The 27,027-nt window shown below is 41.0% G+C and overlaps 1 protein-coding gene across 1 annotated transcript; it reads right to left on the bottom strand.

Moving 5' to 3' along the window:
* Positions 1 to 599: 599 nt before the first annotated feature.
* On the bottom strand, positions 600 to 25,511 carry SPOPL (speckle type BTB/POZ protein like). The gene is made up of 11 exons (XM_065751115.1): positions 25,376 to 25,511; positions 14,017 to 14,144; positions 13,739 to 13,860; positions 13,331 to 13,482; positions 10,482 to 10,609; positions 7,722 to 7,899; positions 7,568 to 7,623; positions 5,948 to 6,070; positions 3,699 to 3,841; positions 3,560 to 3,613; positions 600 to 1,471 (listed from the first exon to the last, which is right to left on the bottom strand). The coding sequence occupies exons 2-11, from the start codon at positions 14,092 to 14,094 to the stop codon at positions 1,327 to 1,329; spliced, it is 1,179 nt and encodes a 392-aa protein (XP_065607187.1). The 5' UTR covers positions 14,095 to 14,144; positions 25,376 to 25,511; the 3' UTR covers positions 600 to 1,326.
* Between the last annotated feature and the right edge of the window lie 1,516 nt (positions 25,512 to 27,027).

Genomic DNA, 27,027 nt, shown 5'->3' with positions numbered 1-27,027 from the left:
TTGCCATCCACAGAGCGAGCACAGTAACTGAAATGAGAGACTGAGCAGACACACCTGACATCTCAGGGAGCGTTCCTCCTGATGCAAATGCAGCTTCCCCAGGTACTGAGAGCAGCTGTGCACGCACTGAGATGGGGAAAGCCTCTCCTCCAAAGCCTTACCTTCCACACTCCTGCTTCAAATAAGCGAAAATATTCTGGTGCTTAAACACGAAAGCTTGCAATAGTCACCTTCAACTGAGTCTTAAAAAGACATGCCTTTCTTTTCTAATAAAACTAAATCCCATGTGGCTGTGGGCATCTGAAAACGTCTCTAAAAAGTTAAGCCACAATTACCTGTACCTCATTAATTCATCAAAAGCAAAATATATATGTACCACACAACATACAAAAGTTACACGTTAAAAGTGCATATTAAGAATCCATTTGGCCCATTTCTTCAATTTACATTTGGTCATTCTACGTGTTCTTTACTTTCCTATGTAACCGTACACGTGGGATATACCTTTTCCATACGCAACACTTCTCTGTTTTCACATTGAACTCTTCAGCTCTCGTTCAGTTCTGCATTAAATGTAAACTAGCGATGGACCGTGAAGAAACACAAGCAACTGGTTCATATTTTGTGTTTCTTTTCACCATTGGGACAGCTTTGACATACATACACGATAAGCATTACAAACTGTCATGAAAATACATTTTCGGGCCAAACCATTGCATATTTGCCCCCACAATGAAAAATAAATTATGTTCAAAGCAGTATATTGCCATAAATAGCCTGTAGGCGTTCGCTGAAGGTAAACGGGCTCTCCCTATGCACAGCACTTGCCTAGGGTACAATTGTGCCCCTCTGGTTCAAGCGCTTTCAATGAGAGGCTGGTTAAAACCTTCCAGTTAGCACAGGACCAAACTATAATCTTTTTTTTTTTTTTTCTTCTGAAAATAATGGAAGATCCCTTTCAAAAAATTAATCTTCAGTTATCAACTTTACTGCATTATGGAGCTAGTGCAATCCTGCAGAGCCTAGTCAAAAAGACAAGGCACGTTAAAAAAAATAATAATAATAATAAAAAAAATCAAGATACATTAAACTATATGGACTAGAGTCATTGAAGATAATTTAAGGCCTTTCAGTGAATTAGAGTAATCAGTCTAATTTAAAGCTGAGGATTAAACCATAAATTATCCATCTGAAAAGCAAACAATAGGCTTTTTCAGCTTCTGTTCTGTGGACAAGGATAACAAAAACTCTTGTTATGGTTTGTGAAAACACCTCTGGACATGGAGGAGTAGAGTCAATTCAATTTCTCTAAGTTCATGGAAGATTTCAGGACTGTTTTAGCCGTTTGCGTGGAATGCCAAACTGTGGACACTGTGCAGACGCCAGTGCTCGAAAGGCCTCTGCTACTAAGTGAGGGTGGGAGTGGATCATGGACTTCCAGCCTGCTGTTTCCATTATGTCTGTTGCTTGGCTGAAAACGGAAGCATTGAGAACAGTCACACACTTTAACAAATCAAATGCACAAACACATGGTGGGGCAGAGCAGGCAGCGCAGGATTACAGCAGAAAAGCAGCTGCATGTTACAAGACACACACTATGAATATCAGTAATAACAACGTTGGGAAGCAGAACCAAATTTGGGCACACCAGTACCGGCGTGTGTAGTGTTCAGGCTACTCGTCCTGCTCTAGTCAACACTAGCCAGATCCCAGGTAGGGAACTGCCTCCAATACAGAGCACAGCATAACATAACCACCTTTAAATCACACATGAAAAGCAATAGAAACGTTAAAAGGATAACTAGAAGAAAAATAAAAGTTCATCATTGAGGAAAGAAAACCAGGGGGAGACGTGAGAATCTCATTACACAGAAGAATACCTTCAACGTGGGGAGGAGGGACAGATGACAAGATGAATCAGCTGAAACTGCAGCAAAAATGAGTAGTTTGGGTACTAGAAAAAGTCATGAAGACAGATTAGCTGGGTGACAGCAGAACCCTTTGGTTAAGAGCTGCAGTCTGAGTACCAGTGGATGATGGATACTTGGGGATGTTCAACTCTCCCTTCAGTAAAAGATCTCAGGCTGCATTCAGAATAACTTTCAGCAGCCACCATCAGTTTTTAACAACAGATTTCAGCAAGCATCATACTGATATTCATGAATTAATAATATAAATATGTTGAGAAAATATGTTATTTATTAAAAAAAAAAGTCGATGCAATACTGTTTTGAAATAATATAAAGCAAAACCATAACATTTACTCTGCATGTGAAGAATGCTATGCTGGTTGAGACACGTGATGTATGGGCACAGAATAAATTTGTAGCTTGGAACAAACAGCTTAGCCACTGATCCCAGATTTCCATTGCTGCATTTTCATAAGACTCTTCATATTGTCTTGGGAAACTGTCAGGCATGAAGTTAGCATCTGATCTCTACACAGTATAAGCTCTCAAAAAATACTCTCTTGCAGATTTTTAATGCCAGCCTTTAATCTTCTTCTGCAAGTCAAGAGAGGTAAGTGCTCTGAGCAATAACACCAAAGTTTGGACTCCTTATTGCTCAGCCAGTTCAGCCACACTCTCTCAAATTGCTTCAGTTAATACATCAGGGAAATAAAGATGGCCAGCAGCTTTACTAGCAATTTACTAAGACTGAAGCAAACTAGTAAGTTCCAAATCAGGAAAAACAGCACACTGACTAGTCCACATTGGTCATAGAGTTTCATTAGCTTTCCTACTAGTGTGTCATGATTTCCTTTCTACCATACTCCTTTTCCATACTCCACAACTCACTCACAACACCTGTGAAAACCAAGTTCTTCAGGGAAAACACTATTAAAGTAACTGGTATAGCACAAGCTCTTTAACTGTTCTGAGTTTCTGACAGCAAGAAGTAAAACCTTGCTGTCCTTTTACTACATTTCAGCTTACCACAATTCATCCTGAAGCTGGCTGTCCTCTATTCCATGATTTACTCAAGCTGCTCTAAGTACATACTGCAATCAGTCCTACAGTATGAAGGACATATTCTCAACCGATTTTCAGTGCAGGCATGAGCACTTAGAGAATCAGTCAGCTCAGGGGATGTGACTGACTGGATGCATGGCCTCAAAAGTGTGAGTGCTGGCACTTGGGAAGGTTTGTTTGTAGCACCAAACATATCACCACAAGCATGAAGAGAAACTGCCCTTCTGTTTTTGGCAATGGTGTAGGCTCAGACTGAACTAAGCAAGTCTTGAGATCATACCAGGGTTGCCAATGCTCTGGGGACAAACCTGGACAGCCAAGAGAAAGATCTCCTTTACTAAGCACTGATGCTTCCTGGGAAAGGGATCAAAACTAGCTGCTGTTAGGGCCTGGCACTGGAGGGCAGTTAACTCCCCATATCATCTAAAAGGGAAGTCGCAATTGTAACTGCAGTAATATCTGCCAAATCCTACTTTACTTACAGTGAGTGACAGGCCTCAGTAGTGTGGAAATGAAGTAACAGTTGTTAAGATCTGCGGTCTATGTAGCAGTGTTTGTACAGAACATCAGGAAGCAGGGAAACTTACTTGCTATTCCAGTTTTTCCCATCTTTACACCCAAGTTGTCTAAGAACACTGCACCTGAAAGTGAGAATACGAGCTGATATTGAGAAGGTATGCAAAGCATAAGTAAAAAAGTATTTAGATTCTCATAAAGATGACTTGCCTGTTAATAAAGTCTATTGCTTGTGCTTTTAACTGTTCAGCGCTGTGCAAATCTGCGAGGATAAGAATGTCAGCAACATTTTCTACTGAGAGGTTACTACAGAGTGCTTCCTCACACATGACCTTCAGCCGTTCCAGTGCATACTGAAAAGAGAAAAAAAAACTACGCTAATTATTCTTCAAACTTGTTCTTTTTACTGTTATTCAAGAGACAGCTTAAGGCAGCCCCAGCCATGGGACCACTTCGTATCTCTCAAGGTTAAGCAAGCCAACAGGTAATTTGCAACATAAAAAAATATGCTGCATTTGAGACTAGAAATGGTAAGACATCAGGTTAGGCGTTATCAGAAGAACTTCTATTAAAAAACAACAAGAAGTGACTCCTTTAAGAGTTTGTTTTCCTTCAGTTTGATAAAAGAAGAGCAAGTGCCTGTGTGTCTTCCTTTCTCAAAACCATCATCAGGTAAGTTCACAACTCAAAGCATGGGGTAAGAAATTACACAATGGAAAGTTCCATGAAATCTCTCAAAACAAAAATATATTGGCCCACTTGACACCCGCTTGTTCTAAGGTGGTTTTTCCTCCCTCTCTGAATTTATTTTTTTAAAGAACTTCTTATAACTTCGACACACTCTACCAGAAAAGATATGTAAAATATGTTTCCATACATGAATAAAATGTGCTTGTATTCTGAAGGATGTCATACATTGAATAGGTTTCATTCAGCTGTATATACTTCTGCAGATATCATCCCCAACCCATTTAATTTAGCAATCAGTTTTCAAGACTGAAAGGAATTTATACATTTTATTTGTACAAATTTATACATTTGTATTAGCAACCATACCGTGCAACCAACAGATACCAGCAAAGAAAAGTCAAATTCTGAGACCAACTTTCAATGTTCCTAGACCTGTGCATTTTTTACATCCATTTTTATCACTATACTACTGCTCAGGACACTTTTATTTCGAGAACATGAGAGTTATGTTAAGTCCATACATACCAGGTGATAAAGCAGTGCAATCCCTGCTAACATGCAGAACTCTATTTTTAGATTACTATACTGTATTAAGAAATTGAAAGAATTTTAACTACTACTAAAAGCTGAAAGGATCTCCTTGCTCACTATCTTTACATCCTGCTATTGCAGACTATTATGTAACTTCACCTTAAAACACTCTCCACCATCTACCAGCGTACTCTACAAAAGCCAGCATTCACAAAATGACACTGTTCCACTTTCCCACCTGGCTGTACAGGATTGGACAAGACTGTTTCAGAATTTGAGAGGGTGGCAGTGAGATCTGAAATGAATACACGTGCTGAGCCATCAAACCTAGGGCAGCACCAGTTCAAAACCTCTTACAACAGATATCAAAAAACTTATTTGTTTCTTGAAATTAACGACTGGGATGGCTTACATTATTGTGATAGAATTGATTATAAGTACAGGAAGCTTTGCCATTAGTGTTTTGAGGATGTACTTATACAACCAATTTGGAAACCACACAGGGTGTTAAAGAAATTACCATACTCCAAACTGAGTGAATAGGTTACAGATTACACGTACTAAAAGGAATATTTGTTCTAAGCTACTTACAGCTCCTCAAGGAAAGACAATTACATGTCCTCCGGAGATAGCTAACTAAAATCTCAATCTCAGCCGTGTAATGTTTACTATTTCACAGAAGGTATTGCATCAAGTTTAAAAAAAAGTTAGAAAACTGCACAGTACTATTTCAGTTGTGCTTTTTTAGGTCTCATCACCTCAATTAGAAAACAAAAGTAGGCAAGTAGATAATGGCAGGCTAGATTCCCAGCACAGAAGTGGTTATTAGAACTCTGAAGTTTGTAGGGAAGACAAAGACCAAAGTTCTGAAGTAATAGCTGCTTCAGGGAACGTGGTTTATCCAAACAATTGTATAAAAAAGTCCCTCTTAAGGACTATAAAGATCTAGGATAAATTTCAAGATACACTTTTCCAAATCGTATTAACAGTCTCTATTTTTTTATTTAATTAATTGCAGTGTATTGTATTTATTATCCATCTAAAGTCTGGAACGCTTTTGATTGACAGATTACTGAAACTTCTAATACAGAAATATATTCATCCCATCTCTCTGTATTCCTGAAGAGATCTTTCTTGTGGTACTTAAAAAACTGAAGCACATCAAACTGAAGGAAGATTTTTTAAGAATGCTCCACAAACAAACAATGATTTTGAGATATCGGGGGTTAGTTACTTACTTTGTCTGCAGCAGCCAACAAATTGTCAGCCATTTTTTCAAGGTTTGGTGCTTTTCCCGTGTAAATGAATCTCATCATCTCTTTAAAAACTTCAGGGTCTACATCATTTATTTCCACACAGTTCTGGTAAAGGAAAAGAACTGTTATCAAAAACCTCCAGAATTCAGTTATGTCTTTGAAGTGATTATTTCAAGTACTGTGTGCACAATGTATTTTCACTTTACATCCATCATACAAAATCCTTACAATTTTAAGCTAACGTTTTACAACATTAAGCAGAAAGTAAACAGTAGCTCTTGAGTCAGGTGAAAATCAATTGGGAAAGCCTGCACAAAATGAATTAATTGCATTTTCCTCCTAGAAATATCTAACTCTGTGGACTGCAATGCACAAGTTGCATCTGAAAAAAAATCAAGGTAAGTTCAGGAATATTTATATTTAAAAGTGCTGCTGAGTTTCCAACCTGACAATGACATCCTTCAGAGCAACAGAGAAAACTGAACCATTTTTGGCACAACTCAGAGCCAACACAGTTTGTTTTCTTCTCAAAATCCAAGAAGCAAGCAAAGAAACACCTCATGGACATCACATATCTGAAGGTCTTCCAAATATAACTGTGGTACTGCACGTTCAACCCCTTACACCATCCCCTGTAAGCAAATAAGGGACAAAGAAGCAGATGCAAGCTTTGGCCTTTTGAAGCAGGTACAAAACCATCGATGTACAGGATAATGTACAAGAGCAAGGCTGCACTGCAGATTTAACATAAAGCTACTCAGCAAAGCACATCACTGAAGGTGGGATATGTCTGAGCTTCTTTAAATCAAGAACTGCAAGCAAGTGCTTCTTATATTCCAGTTCTGCCTGAGGAAGTTTCCACACTGGAAAACTGCAAGAAGGAAAAAATGCCACACAGCTGTACTGCACTTGATGGATTCATACACACAAGTGCTACTACAGCAGTCTGCAAGATTAAATGACTATCATCCATTACAATCCTTCAGCAAGCCAATCATTTCCTTGCCTCTTCATACATTCTGCCTATAACCAACCCATTTCAGACGTGCATAAAAGCAGAGGCAACTCTCTGCTAACTAAATACCTATCCATCCAAAACACTTACACAGGTCAAGTGCTCGCAAGGAATCTGAATGAAATGCACTTCACTGCCTCAAGGCTTGATGTGAGTTAGAATTCACCTGTTGGTCCTTTCTGTCCTAATGACCATATAAAACTTTAATGTTTTGCTATATTGTATTAATCAAGTCAGTTGGCTTATATGGGAGTAGAAGCTTAAGCAAAAGGGGAAAGTGCAATATCTATTGCATTAGCAGCTAACGTGTTAGAAAACAAAACAAAATGCAGTCTAGGGCAGATATAAATATTTGATAGAACAAAGTCCACCAGAATCATTCCACAGTCAGCCCTATATGCCCTTCCTACACAAAGAAACTCCCACAGAACTCATACATGGGAGACTGCAGGAGTAATACCCCCTGCAATCATGCCCCAGCACACAGCATTCGCCTTCCTCTGTTAGCAACACTTGAAGCATTCTACAACTTACCCCTTTTTCACAATGTGCAAGTATTCACAAGCAAATTCTTCAGTGAGGCTTACCTTTTTGCTTTCTTCCATTTCATGTTCAAACATTGCATTAAAAACTGGAGATCGTGCTAGAGCAAGAGAGGTGGATATCTATTTAATATAACCAATTTTTAAGCTTTTAGCAATTTTAGTAACAAAGTAATAGCAATACAAAAGTAGAAAGTACCTGCAAGGACAGATTTATGAGCTTTGAATTCTTGTCCTCCTACATAAAAACTGCAATCTGTAAATCTTGTTGTTTCCCAGAGATTCCCTAAATCTTCTGCTAGTCGACATTCAGGTACCTTCAAAGTGTTTGTGTTAGACTGTCCTGATATATTTACTGAGTCTTGGACCACGCTTACCTAACAGAAAATCACAGCAAGACAATTCTTTCATAACTGAATGCCAACAGTAATTAAATTACAGCAGCTATTGCTAGAAGTTCAGCAATACAAAGCAAAGCAAAACAAAGCGGTGTCTCTGGCATTAGGCCAGAACTATAAAGCAGTTTCTTACTGTTTGCTTACAAGTAACATAAAACAAATAGGATTTTACTTACAGGCTAACAACATTGTGCATTTATCCAACTGAAACACCACACGATAAAAAAGCAACAGTACGCAGAGATATACAGTTCTTTTGACACCATAAATACATGTTAACTCTACTTCAGAGATAAACTAACAGTTCGGTCTTCACACATTTCAGATGTACACAAAATCAAGTCCTAAACAGCTCAGTGGGATCTCCAGAGCACAGAAAAGTTTTGTAAAATACAAGTAGCATAGCTCTAATATTAACCCATTTTACTGTCGTAATTGTTCCTTCAAGCAAGATTAAAAGCCATTATTTGAGTTAAAGTGAAATGCATGCACCTGAAGCAAGCACTGCCATTATTCTCTGTGCTTAGTCTTTCACTAAGTTAACAGTACAGTAGCATTCCTACTTGCTTTTGTCAAGGATCTTTGCGTACTAAGTCCTTTTAATCAGTCTGTTGGGAAGGGCTCAGTGGGTTTTATTTCTGTTGTCTGAGAATACGCACCTGAGAATAAAACCTTCCTTAAAATAAAACCTTCCTAAAGAAGAAAAGCTACGGGATTTCCATTACTGCAGCTCTCAAATACAGAAAATTAGAATTACACATCAGGAAAATGCTGATGCTGTTAAGATCGGTGCTCTGTTTGATTTCTAGAGCACAGCATCTGGAATAAATCTGGCATAAAGCAAAAATAGCACAGCTAAGCTTCACAGAAAGTCAGAGCAGTGGGAACCAAGCACCAGCTCAGAAGAGGATGACTATCCAATTAAGACAGCAGTTTGAGGCTTTGAATTGCTGACTAATTCCCTTTCATCCCTTACCCCCTTGTGATTATAAAAACTTTCCTTATATTCTTCCACCTTTAAAAAATGGAACGAAAACATCTTTTCAGTTTCACAATGAGACTGTATCTTTAAAACACGCAAAGATCAAAACTTCAGTTTTCACACGAGGCCATTTCAGGAAGTACGCAAACACACAGATGGAGTCTCAGCTTCCCAAAGCTGACCCTTTGTCAGTGGCAAGAGTTTGCTCCCTGAGACTTCACCTTAACTTCCTGCCCCATGTTGTCAGCACAGGAACCTCTTTCCTTGTTAGCTACAGACTCTTCCTACAAATACAAAGCCCATCTACACATTCTTTATGTTTACCCAAGCTTGTCTCCAATGGTGCTTATAGAAAAAACCTCACAAGAGTAAAGCTATTTCTTTCCCAAACTGCAGGACGAGGAGATCCTAAAACTAACTGCAAGCAACCTATCTTAAAGAAGGATAGCATTTTAGGCAGGAGATTCAAACATTCCACAAGGTCTGATGTACTTATGTCACAGAAAGCTCTGCAAGATGCAGCTTTTCACACTACATCAGTGACTGCACAGATCCTCTTTACACTAAGAGCTGTTTACATAGCAAGCTACTCATAACAAGGAAAACTTGAAGTCAGGAAATACTCCTGATACTACATCTCTGCAGAACTGTAATAGGACACTTGTTACCTCTGCTTTTATCACCAAAATAATTGTATTCATAACGAATTTATCATGCAGCTAATTTAACTTGTCTACGTGAAAATAAGATGCGCTATATTTGCAATATCTAGTCTCAGGGGCCACATTTCAATTATTCTTCCTACACAGCATAATGACATATAATTAAATTGTAATCCTGCCAAGACAATTTTACACATTTCCTCTAAATACACAGATCAAAGCGAACTTATTAGCAGTTGGAGCATCTATCATCCTCCTAAGCCACTAATCACTTTGTGGCAGCAGAGATGGGCAGTCAACATGCATTTAACATCCACGGTTTCTTATTCTGCAACTTTCTCTAGTTTCTGTTCCTAACATGTAGTAAGCATTTTACTCAACTTTAATATGACAACTTAGGGCACTGACAAAACCAACATTATAAAAGCGTCTCATATCGTACCAGGAAGTTAAATTTATTCACTGATTAAAGCCACAAATAATATTGCAGTGCAGATCCCAGCAATCAGTTGTGTTTCTGAATATATATTTTTTAAATGCAAGTCAGCACACACATCTCCTCTTGCCTATCCAGAGATGTAGAATTCTTTTAACTCCAAAACACCACTTCTTTAAAGGCAACCTCAGTACAGCGATACTCCTACAGGCATCACACATCAGCCACATTTCCATAATCCCACAGCAAATTCCAACACATCCTGAGCTCACAAGCAATCAATTCAGAACTATTGTGCATCTCAATATACATGCATCAGAAAAGGAAACAAAATATAACGTGGACAATGCTGGTAAATGCACCCCTTGCCATACTCATTGTTTAAAGTAGGGAACTGGCATATTACTCTTTAAACGAACATAAAGCAGAAACTTCTGTTTTCTTTTTTAAAGAGAACAAAAACTTAAAAAATGATACCCACCTCACAAAATAATGTAAGCTTGTCATCTGGCAAAAGACCATTAGCTTCATCTAGTAAAAAATCTCTTCGGATAAATTTCTTAAAACCCCAATCCTTGCCTTGCACAAACCGATACGCTCTTTGGCTTTCTGGTAAAGAGACAGTTGAGTACAAATGGAGCAAGTCAAATCAAAATAATAACAGATGTTAACACCTAGAACGTCTACACTGCCTGCAATTCCCCCCACAGCATCTCTTAGATTTATCTTAGGCACCAACCTAAGCGAGAGAGTTTTTCAATTCCAGTTTTGGAGCGCTGCTGTGTCAAAACAGACACTGTTCATAGGGAAGTACCATTACAATGGATTTGTCATCGCAAATGCATGCTGACAACACTTCTGCAGTTGTCATAACAATCTATTTTGGCTTCTTCCTGAAACAGAAAATCTTGTTTCCCAAGTTCAAATTACTTTGGAATAGAGTGAAAGAGTGGGAAAAAAAGCAAAATAGAAAGCTTCCAGCTATTGCTCTGGTTGTAAAAAACATACGTTGACAACTTTGTTTTTAGCCACACGCTATGACTATTTTCATTTATTTTCTTAAACTTAACAATTTACTGTGACCACAAAAACCTTTTATTTTCCCCATCCTAACGTTCACAGCCCACAAAAGGGCTCCCAGGGTCACATCAGTGCAAATCCACACACTGAGTAATGTTAGTCATTCCACACAGCACAACTGCTGTAAGATGGTCATTTGTTCCACAGAATGAACCACAGGAAAGTACACTGTATAATTCTATTTTGAAGTAAAACATGGGAAGTTGTATTTATACAGTGTTGAATAGAAAAAGAGCAAGAATGTTTCTGATGTTATATTAGAAACTTAACACCACACGCACTCCCATACAATGAGGGACTGGGTGAGAATCCTATCAACATTCACCTGCTGCATGAACCCATGTAGAGCAGAAAAGCAAAAGCAAATGCACTTACTGAAGTGCAGTGTGGAGCCTCGAGAAGAGGGAACCAAAGTAGAAGAGCATCCACGTATTTAAATCTGTACGCCAGTCTGTGCATGAATTATCGATTAATAAAGTATGTCTGAAGTTGGGCATCACTACGAGTTATATATAAAAATGGAGCACCTCCATGAGCAGATGGTAAGTGGCTGGAAAGTCTAAGAATTAAGATTTTTGTTGGTAATTTCCCAAGATGAAAAGATGTTTAATTTCTAGAGTGCCAAATACAGGACTGCTACTGATACAGAAACTGAAGACATCTATACATTGTATTTTTTTCTAGCACCTTATGGATTTCACCATTTAGCACACCACTAAGCAAAAGATCTTCAGATTCCCCCATCGTACACTGAACAGCCCTCACACCTTTAGTTTGAAAAGAGCACAATTGGCTGCCTTTCTGAAGCATCTGCACAGTCATGCACGACAGTGTGGGGAAGAAACAGAAGAGATTAGAGGCCTTTGTAAAGCTGTAGGGCTAAGAACTCTCTGGTCTCATGGAGATGAGTCTTGCAAGGACTAAAGCTATAAATGTGTATATCTATTCCCAGTCATTTAATGCACTTAGATTTGTACTCAAAGCTTTGCCAATTTACATTCAAGACTACGAGTGAGTCTAGTCACACTGGGAGAAAGTAAAGCAAAATTGCCTTCTTCAACCAAAACATTAAGCCCCAGCATGCAAAAAAATAAAGGTAAATTGAATGCTACGCAAAAAAATAACAAATCAAACCCTCCTGAAGCCTTTGGAGGTAAGTACTGCAGAATGACAGATGTTAAAAAGAAAAAAAAAGGCCTTGCATTACAAGAGGGGAAAGAAAACTTGCATTAAATTGTTGACCTCCATTAGACTTGCAGGTCAAAATGATGATGGTAGAGTTGGGCACTACAGAGAGCACTACCTTGTATTTCAGCAAGCAGACTAAGAATAATAGCTTCTCCATTCTGCTCCTATTGAATGCCCCAGAACATTCACACATTCTGCTCGTCCCAGGTAATTCTACAGTTTTTGCTTTGGAAAATAGCACCTGAAAGGTGAGCAGGGACTTACACTTTCATTTCAAGGGGCTCAGAAAACAAAGTTTACTCACATTTATTCAACAAAAGGGAGGGGGAACAGGTGAGATGATCTTATAGGTTCATAAGGTTGGAAAGGACCTACAAGATCATCTAGTCCAACCATCCTCCTATCACTATCCCTACCCAACTACTAATCTACTACTTATCTTTTTCATAACCTACACCTGGCTGAAAGGTACCCTACAGAAGACATACTACCAAGTATATGATTCTTCTTAGTGTACACTAAAAAGCATTTCCAGTGAAGGTTGTGCTTGTAAGTTGAAAAATAAAGAGGCAATTAAATGTATATCAGATTTCATTAATTATGACACAGAGTTCTAGTTCCTTGGGTATGTGGCTCATGTTCTTAAATTAGTTACAGTGTAAATCAGATGAAGCACATAAAAGCGTTGTAAAGGAGTATTTCCAAAAAAGTTTACAATAACATGGAAGCTGAACACTAACTTTCACTGTAATTGGAAAAAAAGCAAAAGCTCTACTAATATGAATCAAGAATAACCTGCTAGAAAAGTTGTAAGAATCCACAGTGATGGAAACTAGCAATGCACAGCAATTTATACTGCTCCAGATAGAATTAGCATAGCTAAGCTCAATGATTAGAACTGTGTGAAACAAGATTTTTAATTAAGTTTCTAAAAGGATCTTGAAGATGTTTTCAAGTTTCCTCAGAGTTAAATTCTGTTTCATTGAAAAAAAAAAATCACTAAGCTAACCTTCTGTGGAACGTTCTCATAAATCTGCATGTACTACAGTAAGTTTCTCTTACCCATTGCTTTAGTTTCTTCTCTTTTTGCATTCAGCAGTGAAAATTTGAATTTTGCTCTGACTTCGCTTTTTGGACAACTGACTAAAAGCAAATATAACGACAAGTAGTCTTTGCTTTCATCATCTAATCCCTTTGGATTCACTCTCAGGCACCTGAAAGAAAAACAGAAAGCGTGCCTTTTAAAAATCATACACAATTTTAGACACATAGATATGCTTTTTTATTTTTATTTTTAAGATAGAATGACATACGTTATTAAAACAAATGTGTTCCTAGTGACTGTCAAAGCTAGGGAACTAGAAGCAACCTGTACCTGCAATGAAACATCAACAACAAAGTTCTGATATTCATTTGCAACTTCGGCTTGTGAAATTTAGAAAAAAGCAGCTGTCAGAATGAAGACCTTACCACTTCATTTTGTCATTTGGCCCTGATGAAAACGTAGAACTCTTTAAAACTTCACCCATCTCTTCTCGGCAGAAACTGAAGTTATTAATGGTCCACATGTAGGAAAACTTTACTACTTTAACCTGAACAAACGATGAAGAAAACTTCAGTCAAGTTTAGCATATCACCATTAACTGTGAGAATATGAGACTGTCAGCAGAATTCAGTGTTGTTAAGGGTTTTTTGGTTAACGTTAATTACAAATAGAAAATAAAGCTTTTGGAATTCATGCAAGTTACCTGTGTGTAACACCAGCTTTCAGCCACAGGTCCACTGGACATCTCCCCAGGAGGAGGCGGGGTGGGGACCCTTGACATTGCCACTTATTACAGTTATCTAAATAGCAATCCAAACTTCAGTAATTCTCCTAAAATAATAATAATAAAAAAGTAATGAATAAACATTTATTTGGTCGTATTCTGAAATTATGGGGAAAAAATGCTTTGATCATCAGTGAATGGACTCTTTTGTGCCCTTCTGGTACCTCTCCTCACTCTATGAATTACACTCATACATTAAAGCCTGTTGGCACGGGAATCGCTCAGGATGATGCACGTATAAAACCTTCAGGGAAAAACACTCAGCCTTCATTGGATAAGGAAGCAGATGCTATAATCAGCTCTCTTAACAGAACTCAGTGAACAAATCAACTATAAAAAGACAAAGAAAAATCACTCCAGCAAGACAGAGATCACCAAGATGTTGAAGTGCAATCAAAAATACAATTCAGCAGGCGTCCTCCCCATAAGCAGCAGAACTTCTCTTTCCAAATAAAACCTATATTTCCTTATGACAGCCCTCAGTATTCAATTAGTACTTTCCACAGATGTTAACAGGTGCCAATCAGCCACCGTACATCTAAGATGATGGAATTTGCTTGGCCCTCCTTTTTTTTGTTTCCTTTTAAGTAGGAATCACATGTATTGCGTAAGCTGTGCTTATGTAGATTTGATTTACATGCCCACAACTTGTTTTTATATTCTAGACAGAGCCGTACAGAAAAAAAAAATCCTTGAAAGGATACATGTGAAAGTCCCTCTTCCATAAAGCAAGCATTTTAGTACTTATATCACCATTATTTTTGGAAGTACATCCTACTCGGTGGTAACAACCAACGCTATTAGCCAAATAGCTGATGGACTTTTCTGCAGCTACACACTGAAACTGTTTACAGTTTAAGCTTCACTCAACCTGTTTACTCTTCAACTCCCCAACGTTAATGAAGGAACAAGAATACAGACCATTCCTCACTCTCATTTGCAGATGCACAGGACTGACCTGCTCCTGGTGCAGTCCCTCATATATATACATTTTTACTTAAAATACTAAAAAAGGGCAACAAAAACACTATTGGCACCACTGATAATCTTTAATTAACTTCAGCTAACTGATGAATCAGGATTTGGAGGTGGTGGTGGGGATGTTAACCAAAGCTACAAGCTGAAAGCAATGAGCTGTGGAAATGCTACCCTGACACACAGAGGCATCAGGAGAGGGAAGGATGGATTTCCCCTCTCCAGGTGCTGGTGCCCGATGGGCCACATGCTCCTCCCCCACTGACAGTGACACCAGGACCAAGAGAGGACACTGTGAGGACAGACTGAAGGTGAGAAGATGCACCCACACGCTCACCTTTTGTTCTACATACACTTTGCATGGGGAAAAAACTAAATACCATCTTGAAAAAAGTGTTTATGAATCATTGATTAGCCGCTGTCATCAGCTCAGACAAAGGTTTCCGAGCACCGATTCCCCCCACAGCCTATTAGATCAAGTAGCTGGGAACAGACAGAGTTGCAGTTCACAAAACCTGTCAGCAAATTACGATGTGGAATTAAATCAATAAAGTGCAGGAAGACAGGCTTGTTACCTCCAGGATGAAACCACTTACTCAAAGGGACAATTTCAGGCTGGAATCTGCTTTTACTCTTCTGCATGTCATTCTGAACATCAGAGGTGACAGGACATTATCATGTAACACCCCCAAAAGTTTTCAGGCCATGGACAAGGCTTAATAAACCAGTCCCATTTTGCTAGGAAGACTTCTCTGACCATTGGAAGAAACATGCACAATTATGTTTGCTTGGAAACGCTAAAAAGTTTCAGAGGATAAAGACAAATTTCTGGCTTTAAAAAATGAAAAAATAGGTGTATTTCTCAAATGTCTCCAGGTGCTTACTTCATTTTTTATTTAAAATGAAATACCCATACTAGATGCCATGCAGCAGTCACTGATGACTCTTAACTCAGAGTTTATCTTACTTCAAAACAAGAGATGCTCAGAAGTATGTTACTTAACCTGCACTCTTACACCCCAAGCATAATAGCTTATCACTCCTCATGACCAATTAAGGTACTGATAGCAACTGCTATACATTCTGTCAAATACACCAGTCTCTCTTAAACCCAGAACTTCACAGCTCAGCACTACTTGCAGAGCAGTAGAGGGCAAGTGAGCAGAGGAGAAAAAAGCAAAGCAGTTCCTCAAAGCACATTCAGTGACTGAAGTAAACTCCCTACTCAAAGAAATACTTGTATTGAACTTCAAGCTATCTGAAGTTGATTACCATTATTATTTGCTCATCAAGTGTAAATAAAATACAGACTACCTTCCATAAAAATTATTTACATTGAATTCCATTAAAAGCTGTATCAGCTGTTGTTTCTTCCTGTTAACTTTTAAGATGACGCCTTCAAAGATGCCCTATATGTGAACGTCACATTACATTTCAAGCATACCATCACATTTCCCTTACCAAAGTTATACTGATAAATTCAATGTAACTACTATACCCTAATATTTATTTCATCAGAGCAGTTGTAGCATTAACATGTGCCTGTATCCACTCTTCCACAAGTAATGACCATAGCAGTGTCTTATCTTTCTATTTCAATTAAGTATTAGCCAACAAATGACTGGCAGAACTGGACAGACAAACTGCTTTCTGCAGGGCATCCAACAGATGCTAGAAGTTCACTCCTGCCTGCCAGAACCTAACCACAGGTCAGTCCACCAAGCAACTCAGTGACCTCCCTGTCCTGCTCTGTCAGAAGCAAGCAGGAAAGCACACCGTGAGCTGCAAGTGCAGCCCAGTCCGTCCCTAGCTCTTCTCTGCTGTCTCTTTCAGCAAAGGGTTCAGCCTCCAGGATCAAAGCACTTCCCACCACGTCTGTATTTTGGCACATCACAGGACTTCAGTGCTCACCGCATGACAGAGCCAAGCTGGTCACGCACAGCATGGCCTTCTTCTCAAGTCCTGCCCAGTGACTGAAGAACAATGCAACATTTAACAGAAAAGTCACCGTGCACTCCCAAACCATCATGAGACAGAGTTTCCACAATGCCCACAAAGAGGCCAAGTAGCCTGCTCTGCCACAAAGAAACATCTCCATCCAAGCTACCTTCAAGCATTCAATAGCTAACAGAAATTAGTTACTTACTGTCTCAGAGCAAGGGACACCAGGATCACTTAGCAGTCACCAAGGAAAGCCTAATAAACGAGCATGCCACAGATACTACTTCCAGTTTAACTTGAGGAAATATCAGTGAATATGAAGTTGCTAGGATTCATTATTATTAAATATGAAGGGAAATTCATGAGAACATACTAATTGTATTAAGACTCGCTCTATCAGTTTCTGAGTAAGAGAAAATACAAACACGGACCCAAAGGTGGAAGAAAGATAAATGAAACAGAGCAAAAGAGTATAAGATCTGAAGGGAAAGACATTTTAAGGCCCCAGACTAAGTAAGTACCTTTTGAATTTCCCATCTGATTCCCTGGTCTGATGCTTCTATCAACTTAAAGGCCAAAGGATGTGGCCACCTGGCCAGGTATATAAGGGTTACAACTGACAGAGCCACGTTCTCTCCAACTTGGTACAGAAGTTTTGGTGTATGAATTAATTGGCAGGATGTGCATTTCTTCATGGTTGAGCATTATAAAAGAACTGCTGCACCTTTCCTATCAAGCTAACTACTGTACAACCAAATTTTCTGCTGAATGATACACAGCAAACTAACAGACACTTGAAGGATCTATTTGGCTTAGGCAGTTTTCCAATTTCTTCAGTGTCATTTGCGTCTCTGAAAATAGACCCAGGATATACCTAGAAGATTACTTAAACATAGTGCTTAATATTTATTGAACCTAATCTCTATCACTGCTGCATTTAAGCACATGGAATTACTAATACTTAACTGCAGGTTTTTTGATATATATATATCTATAAACACTAACAAATGAGTACATATGTATTTATATATTCCCACCTCCTTCACACTGAAGCTGTCGACTGAGCATATACTACATCTTACGTTGTTCGTAGCACTTCTAACACAAAAGTTTACTCTCCAGGGCAAGCAGAAGGGAACAGCAGCTGGGTTACACACAGAAAAACCCTACAAGGACTCAGTGAAGAAGTGCAAGGTCTGGAATAGTTAAAAGGAAGAGGGTTTATAGAACACAATACTAAAAATGCTTACTTAAGCATGTATTTACTTGGAAACCACACAAGCTTAAACCAGCTTTGGGGCATAAATCACAAGCTCTTGCTGCTCCAGCATAAGGTCTCACCATCACCACCCACCAGTACCCATGCCATGAGCTGAACAGTAACTGCAGAGAGTAAAAGCAATGCCCTGGCCTGGCTTGTGACAGCTGAGAAATGACATATACATCCCCCTGCCATCCTATGCCAGGGACACTGAACTGCAGCAAAGAAAGAGGACAGACAGCTGGGGTCAGAAACATCTTAAAATAGCTGCAGCTGAGACATCAGAGTTTAAAAGCACATCCTGGAGGTGACTAGAGCAGAAGCCCCAGCAAGGCAAAATTGAGCACGTGCAAAACACACAGCTCCTCTAGAGGATGGTTTAGCAACTATAAATGACAGCACTGGTGATGGCAGTTCAAATTTCGCTGGATTGTTCTATTAGTTGGAAAAACTAAAGCTGAGTATGTGTCACTTACAGGCTTTTCTCTGAATTTTCTTTCCCTTCTTCAGCTTCTGAAATATAAAGCATGATCTTCCTTCAGCCAAGAGGAAACACAGCACCTAGCAGAGTTTGAACTCTGTCTAGTTCCCATCAGCCAAGCTCATTAATTAAAATCCCTCAGTGTTAGCCTTGCGTTACTGTTACATTGGAAACCAATGGTGTTCCATATTAGATAACCTAGACTATTCCCTACAGGACTCATCTATACATTTCCCTGGAGAAGAAATGCAAAATTGTTTCTTACAGCATTTCAATTTCATTTTAGTCTAGTTTTATGGCATCCAAAATATTGGCATTTCCACCACTGCTCCTCTCAGGAAGCTATTCTATTCCATTCTAATAATCTATTGCTGTCACATCCTCCTCCTCCTCCTCCTCCCCCCTCCCCCCCCCAGGGTATACTCCCAAAACAATATCCCTCCTTTCTTAGTTTCACTCCATTTCTCTTACTTAAATCATTGGTATGTGAAAGTACATTAAATGAAGAATTACTGTTTTTTCCTAGATGCTTCAGTTACACACAGTCAACAGTTTACCAAATTGAAAGCAGTAACCTTGATTTTCTTTCTTGCATCACAGAAGTAGCCTCCTTTGGAAGATTTAGTTTATTAAAGGTAAAGGATGGGGAAGGTGTCTTTTTTTTCATTAAGTGGGTGGGCATAAAGCACTGTACTTTGGATACAGATACCTTCACTTGCTACAGAGGAGTTGTACAGAGCAGCAGCAGAATATCACATTCTGTAGAAAGAGCAACAACTTACATTTATACGCTCAGAAATGGAACAAAAAACCCCTACACGTGACTTCCAAACACCAAAAGAAAAATTCTGTCAGAGAACCAGGTTGCACTTGATGCTAGCTCACCTAAACAGTCCGGAAATAGAATTAGTTTCAGTGGACTGGGTATCAGAAGTCACCCACAGCAGCTCATTAGGCAGCACCACAGCAAAGGCAGGCAGCTCAAGAGCAGACATGCACACTCACTTACTGCAGTGACTATGAAGTAGGAATCTCAAAGTGTAGCAATGAGGATTGCTACATCTGTTGGTAGTGATGGCTTTCACCAGAACTTGAAACAGCTCGAGACAGGTTGACATGATCATGCACAGTTAAAAGTAATAATAATAATCCTAAGAGTTCTTAACTGGTGGAGGCTGGTACCCGAAGCTCAAATACAAGTACTCCATCTTCCTCACTTATTCCGTTTCAGGAACAACCTGATATCAGCTGTCTTGCAAAGCAAAATTCATTTCTCCTTTTCCTTCAAAAGGGTTATTCCTTTAAAAATCAGAAGTTGCTAGAAGTTCCCTACAGCTTTTAATTCCCAGTGAACCATTTGCTACCTCACAAGAAATGACCCTTAGCAACAACTGCTCTGGCTTTACAACACCAAGCCCCATGGCTCCTCCCGCTGCTCTTATTGAAGCTGCAGGCCATTTTCCTAGGGGTGAGGGAAAGGAAGCAGGGGATGGCCCACATCAGGCTCCCCTGCTAGAGAACTCTCTCCCCAGAAGGCTAAAACATCATCTGCTCAATTGAAGAAAATCTGTGCAAGATGTTGAGGATTAGCACCTGAGCCTAGGACTACATTCAGGGCAATAGGAAAAAATGCTGTCTTGCAAAAAGCCCTAGTGACTGAAGTGTGAATACACAAAACCTTACTCACCCTTTGCTAAGCAGGATGTTTGCTCACTTTTTTCACCTCCTCACACCATCGCTTGTTCCCCTACACAGATTGTTTTACTGACGGTTAGAAGCAGCAATAAGGCACACAACAAAGGCTGCTACAGAGACGCTGGGAAGGCAGGGCTTATCCAGGCATGGTAAAGCAGATCTCAGTTTGACAAGAGCAACTGGGCTGACAAAAGGCAGCAAGTTCAATCAGACCAAGCTTGCTCGCTTATCAAAAACATCTTCAGCTGCCTTTGCGAGGCTGCTGTGGGAAACATGCTCAGCAGAAAGCTGCAAACTACCACTGCAGCCAGCTGCACTGCTGGAGGCATGGCTTCTGGCCAACAGGCTGCCCAGGCTGGAGACTTGGACACAAGGGCCTTCCAGTTTCACCTGAAGTCATCAAATCCCCCTTCTTGCTTGACTCTCATCCTTGAACAGCTGGGCCTACGAAGGCCTCCACAAGTCCCAGCAAGTCAGCTTGGTTCCATCTTCACACAGGCTGGAAGCAAAGCCTGCCTTCTGCCTGTCCATGCCCGAGGTAACCCCACCGTGAGTCACCTGAGCAGGTCTCCTCTGCCACCCAGCAACTCCACAAATCTGCTTTCACAGAAAACGAAAACAAGCAGGAGGAAAACAGGCCATTTACTACCAGGAAATCAACAAGTCAGCTGAGATCAAGTGATTGCAAATAGACACATTTTGCCATAAATATTACCAGAGCCTCTCAATGCTCAGTACAGCAATGTGCTTGCTATACATCAGCCTACAATTGCCCAAAGAAGGTAACTAGAGATTTCAGATAACTTGGTTTCTAGTCTAACATTTGACTGATACTACTTTAGCTTTGGAAGTCTCTACGTGAGTTAATGCAGAGTGCAATCACAAGTTTCTCACTGCATAGAAAAAACATCTAAAATTAGGTGCAAATTTAGTTGCATGTGACTATGCTGGAGTTATCTTGACACACATCACGACATGAGTTGGAAGGATTCTATACTGTCTTCTTTTACAAGAACAGTTACTCAGTTTGATATGTAAACATGTCAGCATGGCTCACTAAAACCAGTTAAAGAAGTTTAATGTTATATTACTCCATCCCAGAAGTTGAGGCAAACTATATAAAGCACTTGTTTGCTAAATTCATTACAAAACAGTTCTACTGATTTTATCTTTAAGAGTTTTGATTACAAGCAACTGACTGAAAATAAACCTAGTTACCAAAGAATCCATCTGTTTGGTGCTACTTTCTTCAGTTTTAAGAGTACTGTTTTGTTGCTGAGGTAATGTCTACAGATTAAGTAATTCAGAGCCTTACTGTGTCAAATGCTGCAGACAGTCAACAAGTCCTTGCTCCAAAGAATTTTGAGAAATCATTAGCTAATACGAATCATTGCACCCATGCACTAAGTGCTCAAAAGAAGTGACTCGTACTCCACATGCTTCTCAACTGAAAGCTGTGTTTTTTTGTTCTTTTTTCTTTTTTTTTACTTGAAAAGTTGCAAACGATCATCCTTCAGGGATGCAGGCAGTGCTAATGGAGAAAACAGATCCTCCAATCAGAAACTGAGTATGAATAAAGAAAGCCAGGAATAAAACTTCCAGGAAATGTAGTTTGACAAAGAAAAAGTCAACATGGAACAGGGAATCAGAAAGCCTGACACCAGAGGAGAAAGTTACAGCAGCTATTCCTCAGGCCAGAAAGAGTAGTTTTGTACATGCAATTTCAGCTGTTCAGGAAGCAACAGCTGAGTTTAAGGCGACTAACCTCAAACCCTTTAACACCCAAGCATAATTAATTTTCCAAACATTTAATACACAACAGAACAAGGCATTTCAAATAAATCAAGCACAAGTCAGCACTTCCCCCCCACTCCCCTTCATCTCCATTTGTAGCCTTGCATACACACTGACTTGTAAGTGACTTGACCAACTGGTATGCAAGCACTTGGGAGGGGATAGCATTAAAAGCAGCAATCAGGAAGAAGAGAAAGCCTGGCTCCCAAGTTTCATCCGAAGATCCTCTCCACAGCACAACACAGGCTGGTACAACAAGATGTTCCCACCCCACGAACTTTGGAAGTTTCCCAACTGCTGGAGACATTCCCTCCACAAGCAGCACTGCCTTAGCCAGGAGCTACTCTATTGCATTCTCCCTGGCGCACAATTACTTTTTCATTCTATAAAGCAAGTTAAATGACAATTCAAATGATAATTTCAAGCTTGTATTACTCAAGAAGGTAGGTCACAATGTAGTGCAGAGAGCAAACGTGACTCCCATGAAAGTGGATGGGACTTAAGACCAACTGTTCAATACTGAACCCACAAAGCACCACTAATTAAAGGCTAAGCAGTTGTGTATTCTACAGCAATCATATAGCAAAAGAACAGATCAAACCTGAGCTTCAAATGCTGCTTACTGCCTAACCAAGCTAAAGCTTTTCACCTAGATACATTAACAACAAGTATATAACCATTTTGCAAGTGTTCATAAAACCTGCCAGCTTCCTTCTGTACATTTAGCACTGAAATCAAGGAACAGCACATGAGATATTTCTACTGCTAAAAAGTGGTCAAGAGCATCTATGTATGTTCAGGAGCCTCTTTGATAAAGACAGACCACTGCTCTGCTCACTTAGCATTCACCTTTACGTGAAGTCCATTCACCTTTACACTTAGCCCATCTTTAACATCTGAACAAGCAGCCTGGAAAAAACAACAGCTTTTTTCCCACTGAAGCAACTGTCAAATCCTCCAACTGTGAAGCAGGACAACCTACTAAATTCTGGCTGTGTCATTTCTGTTGAGGACTTCCACAGAATGAAAAGGAGTGGTAACCAATGAAGAACAGGAAATGTAACATTTTTTCACAAAAAATAAAAGATAAATGGCTTCTGGGAGAAGCAAGGTAGCATCACGAGTAAGCCAGGTAATTCAGGGAATTTGTATGTGTCATCTCTCTGGACTATTCCATGCTGATGAGTCTATGGAACAGCAGGAGCATCTCCCTTTCCACTACATTTCCTAAATGCTTTAAGCAAACACTGGTAAAAGAACATGGGCAGATATGAGAAATCTCTTTGCAAGTATGCAGCTGACAAAGTATTTAAAGCTGGTTACTGAAACCACTGAGGAAAGCTATTAACGTGGTATCATGAAAGTTGAGGGACTTTCTGCTCAAGTTCGTTCTGCCAAAGTTCAGCCAAAGGTTGAACAGCTAGAAGTACTACAGAAACCAAAGCCTTTTACACACGATGATACATATGTTATATAACACAGTACATACACTACTTAAAGCCATCCAACAAAGGCAAGTGGCCACCCTCTCATGAACTGCAACAAAATTGCTACCATGAACCTCCCTTACCACCTCACACAGCTACAGCAGTTCTCAATTAAGCACAAACTATGCAGAGATTCCCTCTTTTACTTCCTCATCAGCACAAGAATCCCCTGCAGAGTCAGAAAGGGGTTGCACATCCCCCCAGCTTGACCATGATGACAGACTTCTGAAATCATACAGTTCACATAAGTTGATACGTCAGTGTACTGTAACACTACCCCATCTCTGACTGCGCAGCCTATTAGCTGATTTGGTGCTTCCTTAATCACATCCACCAACCACGATTCCTAAGAAGACAACTGTGCTTCAGCATTTGTAGTGACCTAAAAAGACACGAGAGAATGACACAACACTGACACTTTCCATATTTACGCTTTGATCCAGGGCACAGTATTTGTACCCATGACATCTTCAAGTATCAGGCTGACAGGCTAACTAAAAGTGATCATCTCATTTTGATTTCCCCTTTCTAGAGGAAATAGAGGGAAGGTACAAGGGGCATACACTGTTTCCTTCACACGCGTTCCTGTTTGTCCTAGAAGGGCCAGGCAGAGAAACTACGTAAGATACTATACAGTATTTTCAAGTACTTTTATTTTATAGATACAGCAGAGGCTGGCAAGGCAGCAGTAACCCTTTATAAAGGCTTTTTTTTTTTTTTTTTTTTACTTTCTGAAATAGAAATTTCAGTGGAAACTGAAAAATGAAGAAATTTGGTGGTGTTTGTTCCACAGCAGTAAATCAAAACACCAGACCAGCCATACAAAGAGCTCAGCTTCAGCACCGCCGTGGCAAAAACTCACCCAACCATATGGAATAGCTATCAAAACAACGTGTTCTGCAGAACTGATAAGAACAAGGAACGACCCAGCTGGAGTCCCACAACGCTTCCTGGCAGGAGGCTGGAAACAATCCTTTTTGTTCAAACGCTATTCCTGTACCTCCTAACCCCGTGTTGGAAATTAAGAGCATCTTCCTGAAGCGCATCCCACCCTTTTTAATCGTACAACTGCTACACTGCGACCGAAGGCTTAACGCCCCACGGGCTCTCTGCTGCTCTGTTTCGGTTCTGCCTCCTCGTTTCCCTCCTCTGCTCCTCTTACGCTCAGCGCCCATACGATGCACTGATTCACCGGAGCCCGGCGGATTTCAGAAGATGACATCACCAGGTGAAACCCAGCCCCGCTCAGCCGCACTTCCTGCCCATGTGTAAGATGGGGCACGCCGCACCACCGGCTCAACCCCGGCTGTTATTCACCTCCACAAGTTTCTCAGCACCCCAAGCCCAGCTGTTGCTGCAGCAAGACGGGAACTTCCCGGCAGGACGGCTTCGCACCGCACGCCGGGAGGGGGCTGCATTAACGCCAACAGATGCACGACAGGATCCCACGCGCGCGCACACGCAGCCGGCACGGGGAGGCTCCGCACCCACACCGCCCCGGGAAGGCCCCGCAGCGGCGGAGGAGCTGCTCCTTCAGGCCCGCAGGCCGCTGCCCAGGGGCAGAAGGCCGGGCCCGCCCCGCCGCAGCCCGGGCGGCGCGACAAAGGCCTCCCCGCTCCCTCCCGACGCTGAGGCGCTACGTACCGGAGCGCGGCGGCGGCTCTCATAGCGCCGGGGCTGGGGATAGGCGTGGCGGTCACCGACGGCCGACGGCGGGCGGAAGCGGCGAGGCCGGGCGGGAGCGGAGCCGCATCGCTGCCCGCACACACGAACCGCACAGAGCTCCCGTACAGCCCGGCCGCTGCCGCCGCACTTCCGGGCGGGGAGCGGTCACGTGGCGCCGCGCCGCTTCCATCCGGGGCCTCGCGCGAGGCCACGCCCCTTGCCCATCTCCCTCCCCTCTCGCGTCGGGATGGGTCCCCGCGGTGCAATGGGATCTTCGCGCCCGCGGGGATGCGATTTCTTTGTAAAGACGAGCTGGGTTTACCTTCGTGTGAGGCGGCGGCAGAGCAGGCTGCCAGCGCAGGGCTCCTGCTGTGAGCTGAGGAGCTCGCTGCTTGAGGCCACTGCCACGAAGGAGCCGTGCAAGAGGTCCGCTCTTTGAGAAGGAAGAATGAGGTCTCCCATTTCCATAAATCCGAGGCTGCCTAACTGCTGCTCACGGCCTGCGTGTGGATCTTCAGATTTAGCACGTAGGGAAAGCGGTGGGCTAAGATATTTTTGTAGATAGCTACCGTCTCCTTGAAATCTCACTTGTTCCCAGCCTCGCTTCCAGCCAGCAAGCTGTGAAGAGCTCATGCACATTTCTCAGCAGACAAAAGCTGACATTGCAGCTGAGAAGTTTTCTTGGCTGCCACCGATGTATGCATCCACTGGCCTGCAAACTTCCTTTGCTCACCCTCAGATATTCTGCGTGGGCAAATGCCACAGGCGGACATGCGAGTGGTTGCCAAGTAAAGCAACTAGCACTTTCCAGATTTGAATCTCCAGTTGTTTTTCTTTGCTATTCCCATTTTCATATCGTGCATTTGGGCCTTTCTGCCAAACCAGAGCACACCACGCAGCACCAGCCTCTTGCATCACAGTAAGGTGAAATGCTGTCAAGTCTGGACGCATCGCTGTTTGCATTATAGCAGCGCTTAGTAGGTCAATTGAGATAAGTGGCCCTTTATGGCCGACTACAAGAGACAAAGGGAGAGTTTAAATTCTAATTGCAAAGGACAGAAGATGGTCGATAAAAAACAAGGCAGAATGAAATGATCAACTACAAAAGATTCCAGCAGAGACCAGAGGGAAAACTAAACTTTCCTGAATCCAGAGTGAATGCCTTTAGACGACACTTTCCCAAGTCAGGCAGCAACCTCCACAGGAATACACGCATACAGTGTACACTTATTTCTGGGGGAAAGTGTAGTTTTGTTTATTGTAACTGCTATCATCTTTTTCAAAGCTTTTCAGGGAAAGATGCCATGTGATTTTACTGCCTATAAAGCCAAAAAGAAGAAAAACACCGCTGTAGATGTTCTTTCTTATACTCCACTGGGACACTGTGCTGTCGTCCTTCTCTCTGAAGTTCTTGTATTCCTCTGTGGACCTCTTCTTGAGGGTGGACTTCTTTAATCACCATGCCTAGCAATTCCTAATAGACTAATTTTATTTAGGGATGCTCCTCCAAAGAATAAGGAAGCACTTTGTAAAAGCGTTTGGAGATGTGAAGTGCTCTGATCTGGGAGACAATACAAACTTTTGTCTTTCCGGGGTGACCGAGTTTCAAGCTGTTGGGGTTTTCACCTTCT

This window comes from Cyrtonyx montezumae, unplaced genomic scaffold (assembly GCF_038088225.1).
Source record: "Cyrtonyx montezumae isolate F1298 unplaced genomic scaffold, pur_monq_1.0 scaffold_7, whole genome shotgun sequence".
In the NCBI taxonomy this organism is placed as follows: domain Eukaryota; kingdom Metazoa; phylum Chordata; class Aves; order Galliformes; family Odontophoridae; genus Cyrtonyx; species Cyrtonyx montezumae.
This window is presented reverse-complemented; position numbering and strand designations above follow the sequence as displayed.

Coding starts and splice junctions, on each gene's coding strand:
- SPOPL (XM_065751115.1), bottom strand. CDS start 14,094: ATGTCAAGGGTCCCCACCCCGCCTCCTCCTGGGGAGATGTCCAGTGGA. Junction 3,842..5,947: donor TGTTGGCTGCTGCAGACAAA/GTAAGTAACTAA, acceptor TTCTCTTTTCAG/TATGCACTGGAACGGCTGAA. Junction 1,472..3,559: donor GGGAAAAACTGGAATAGCAA/GTAAGTTTCCCT, acceptor TTCCGTTTTCAG/CCAAGCAACAGACATAATGG.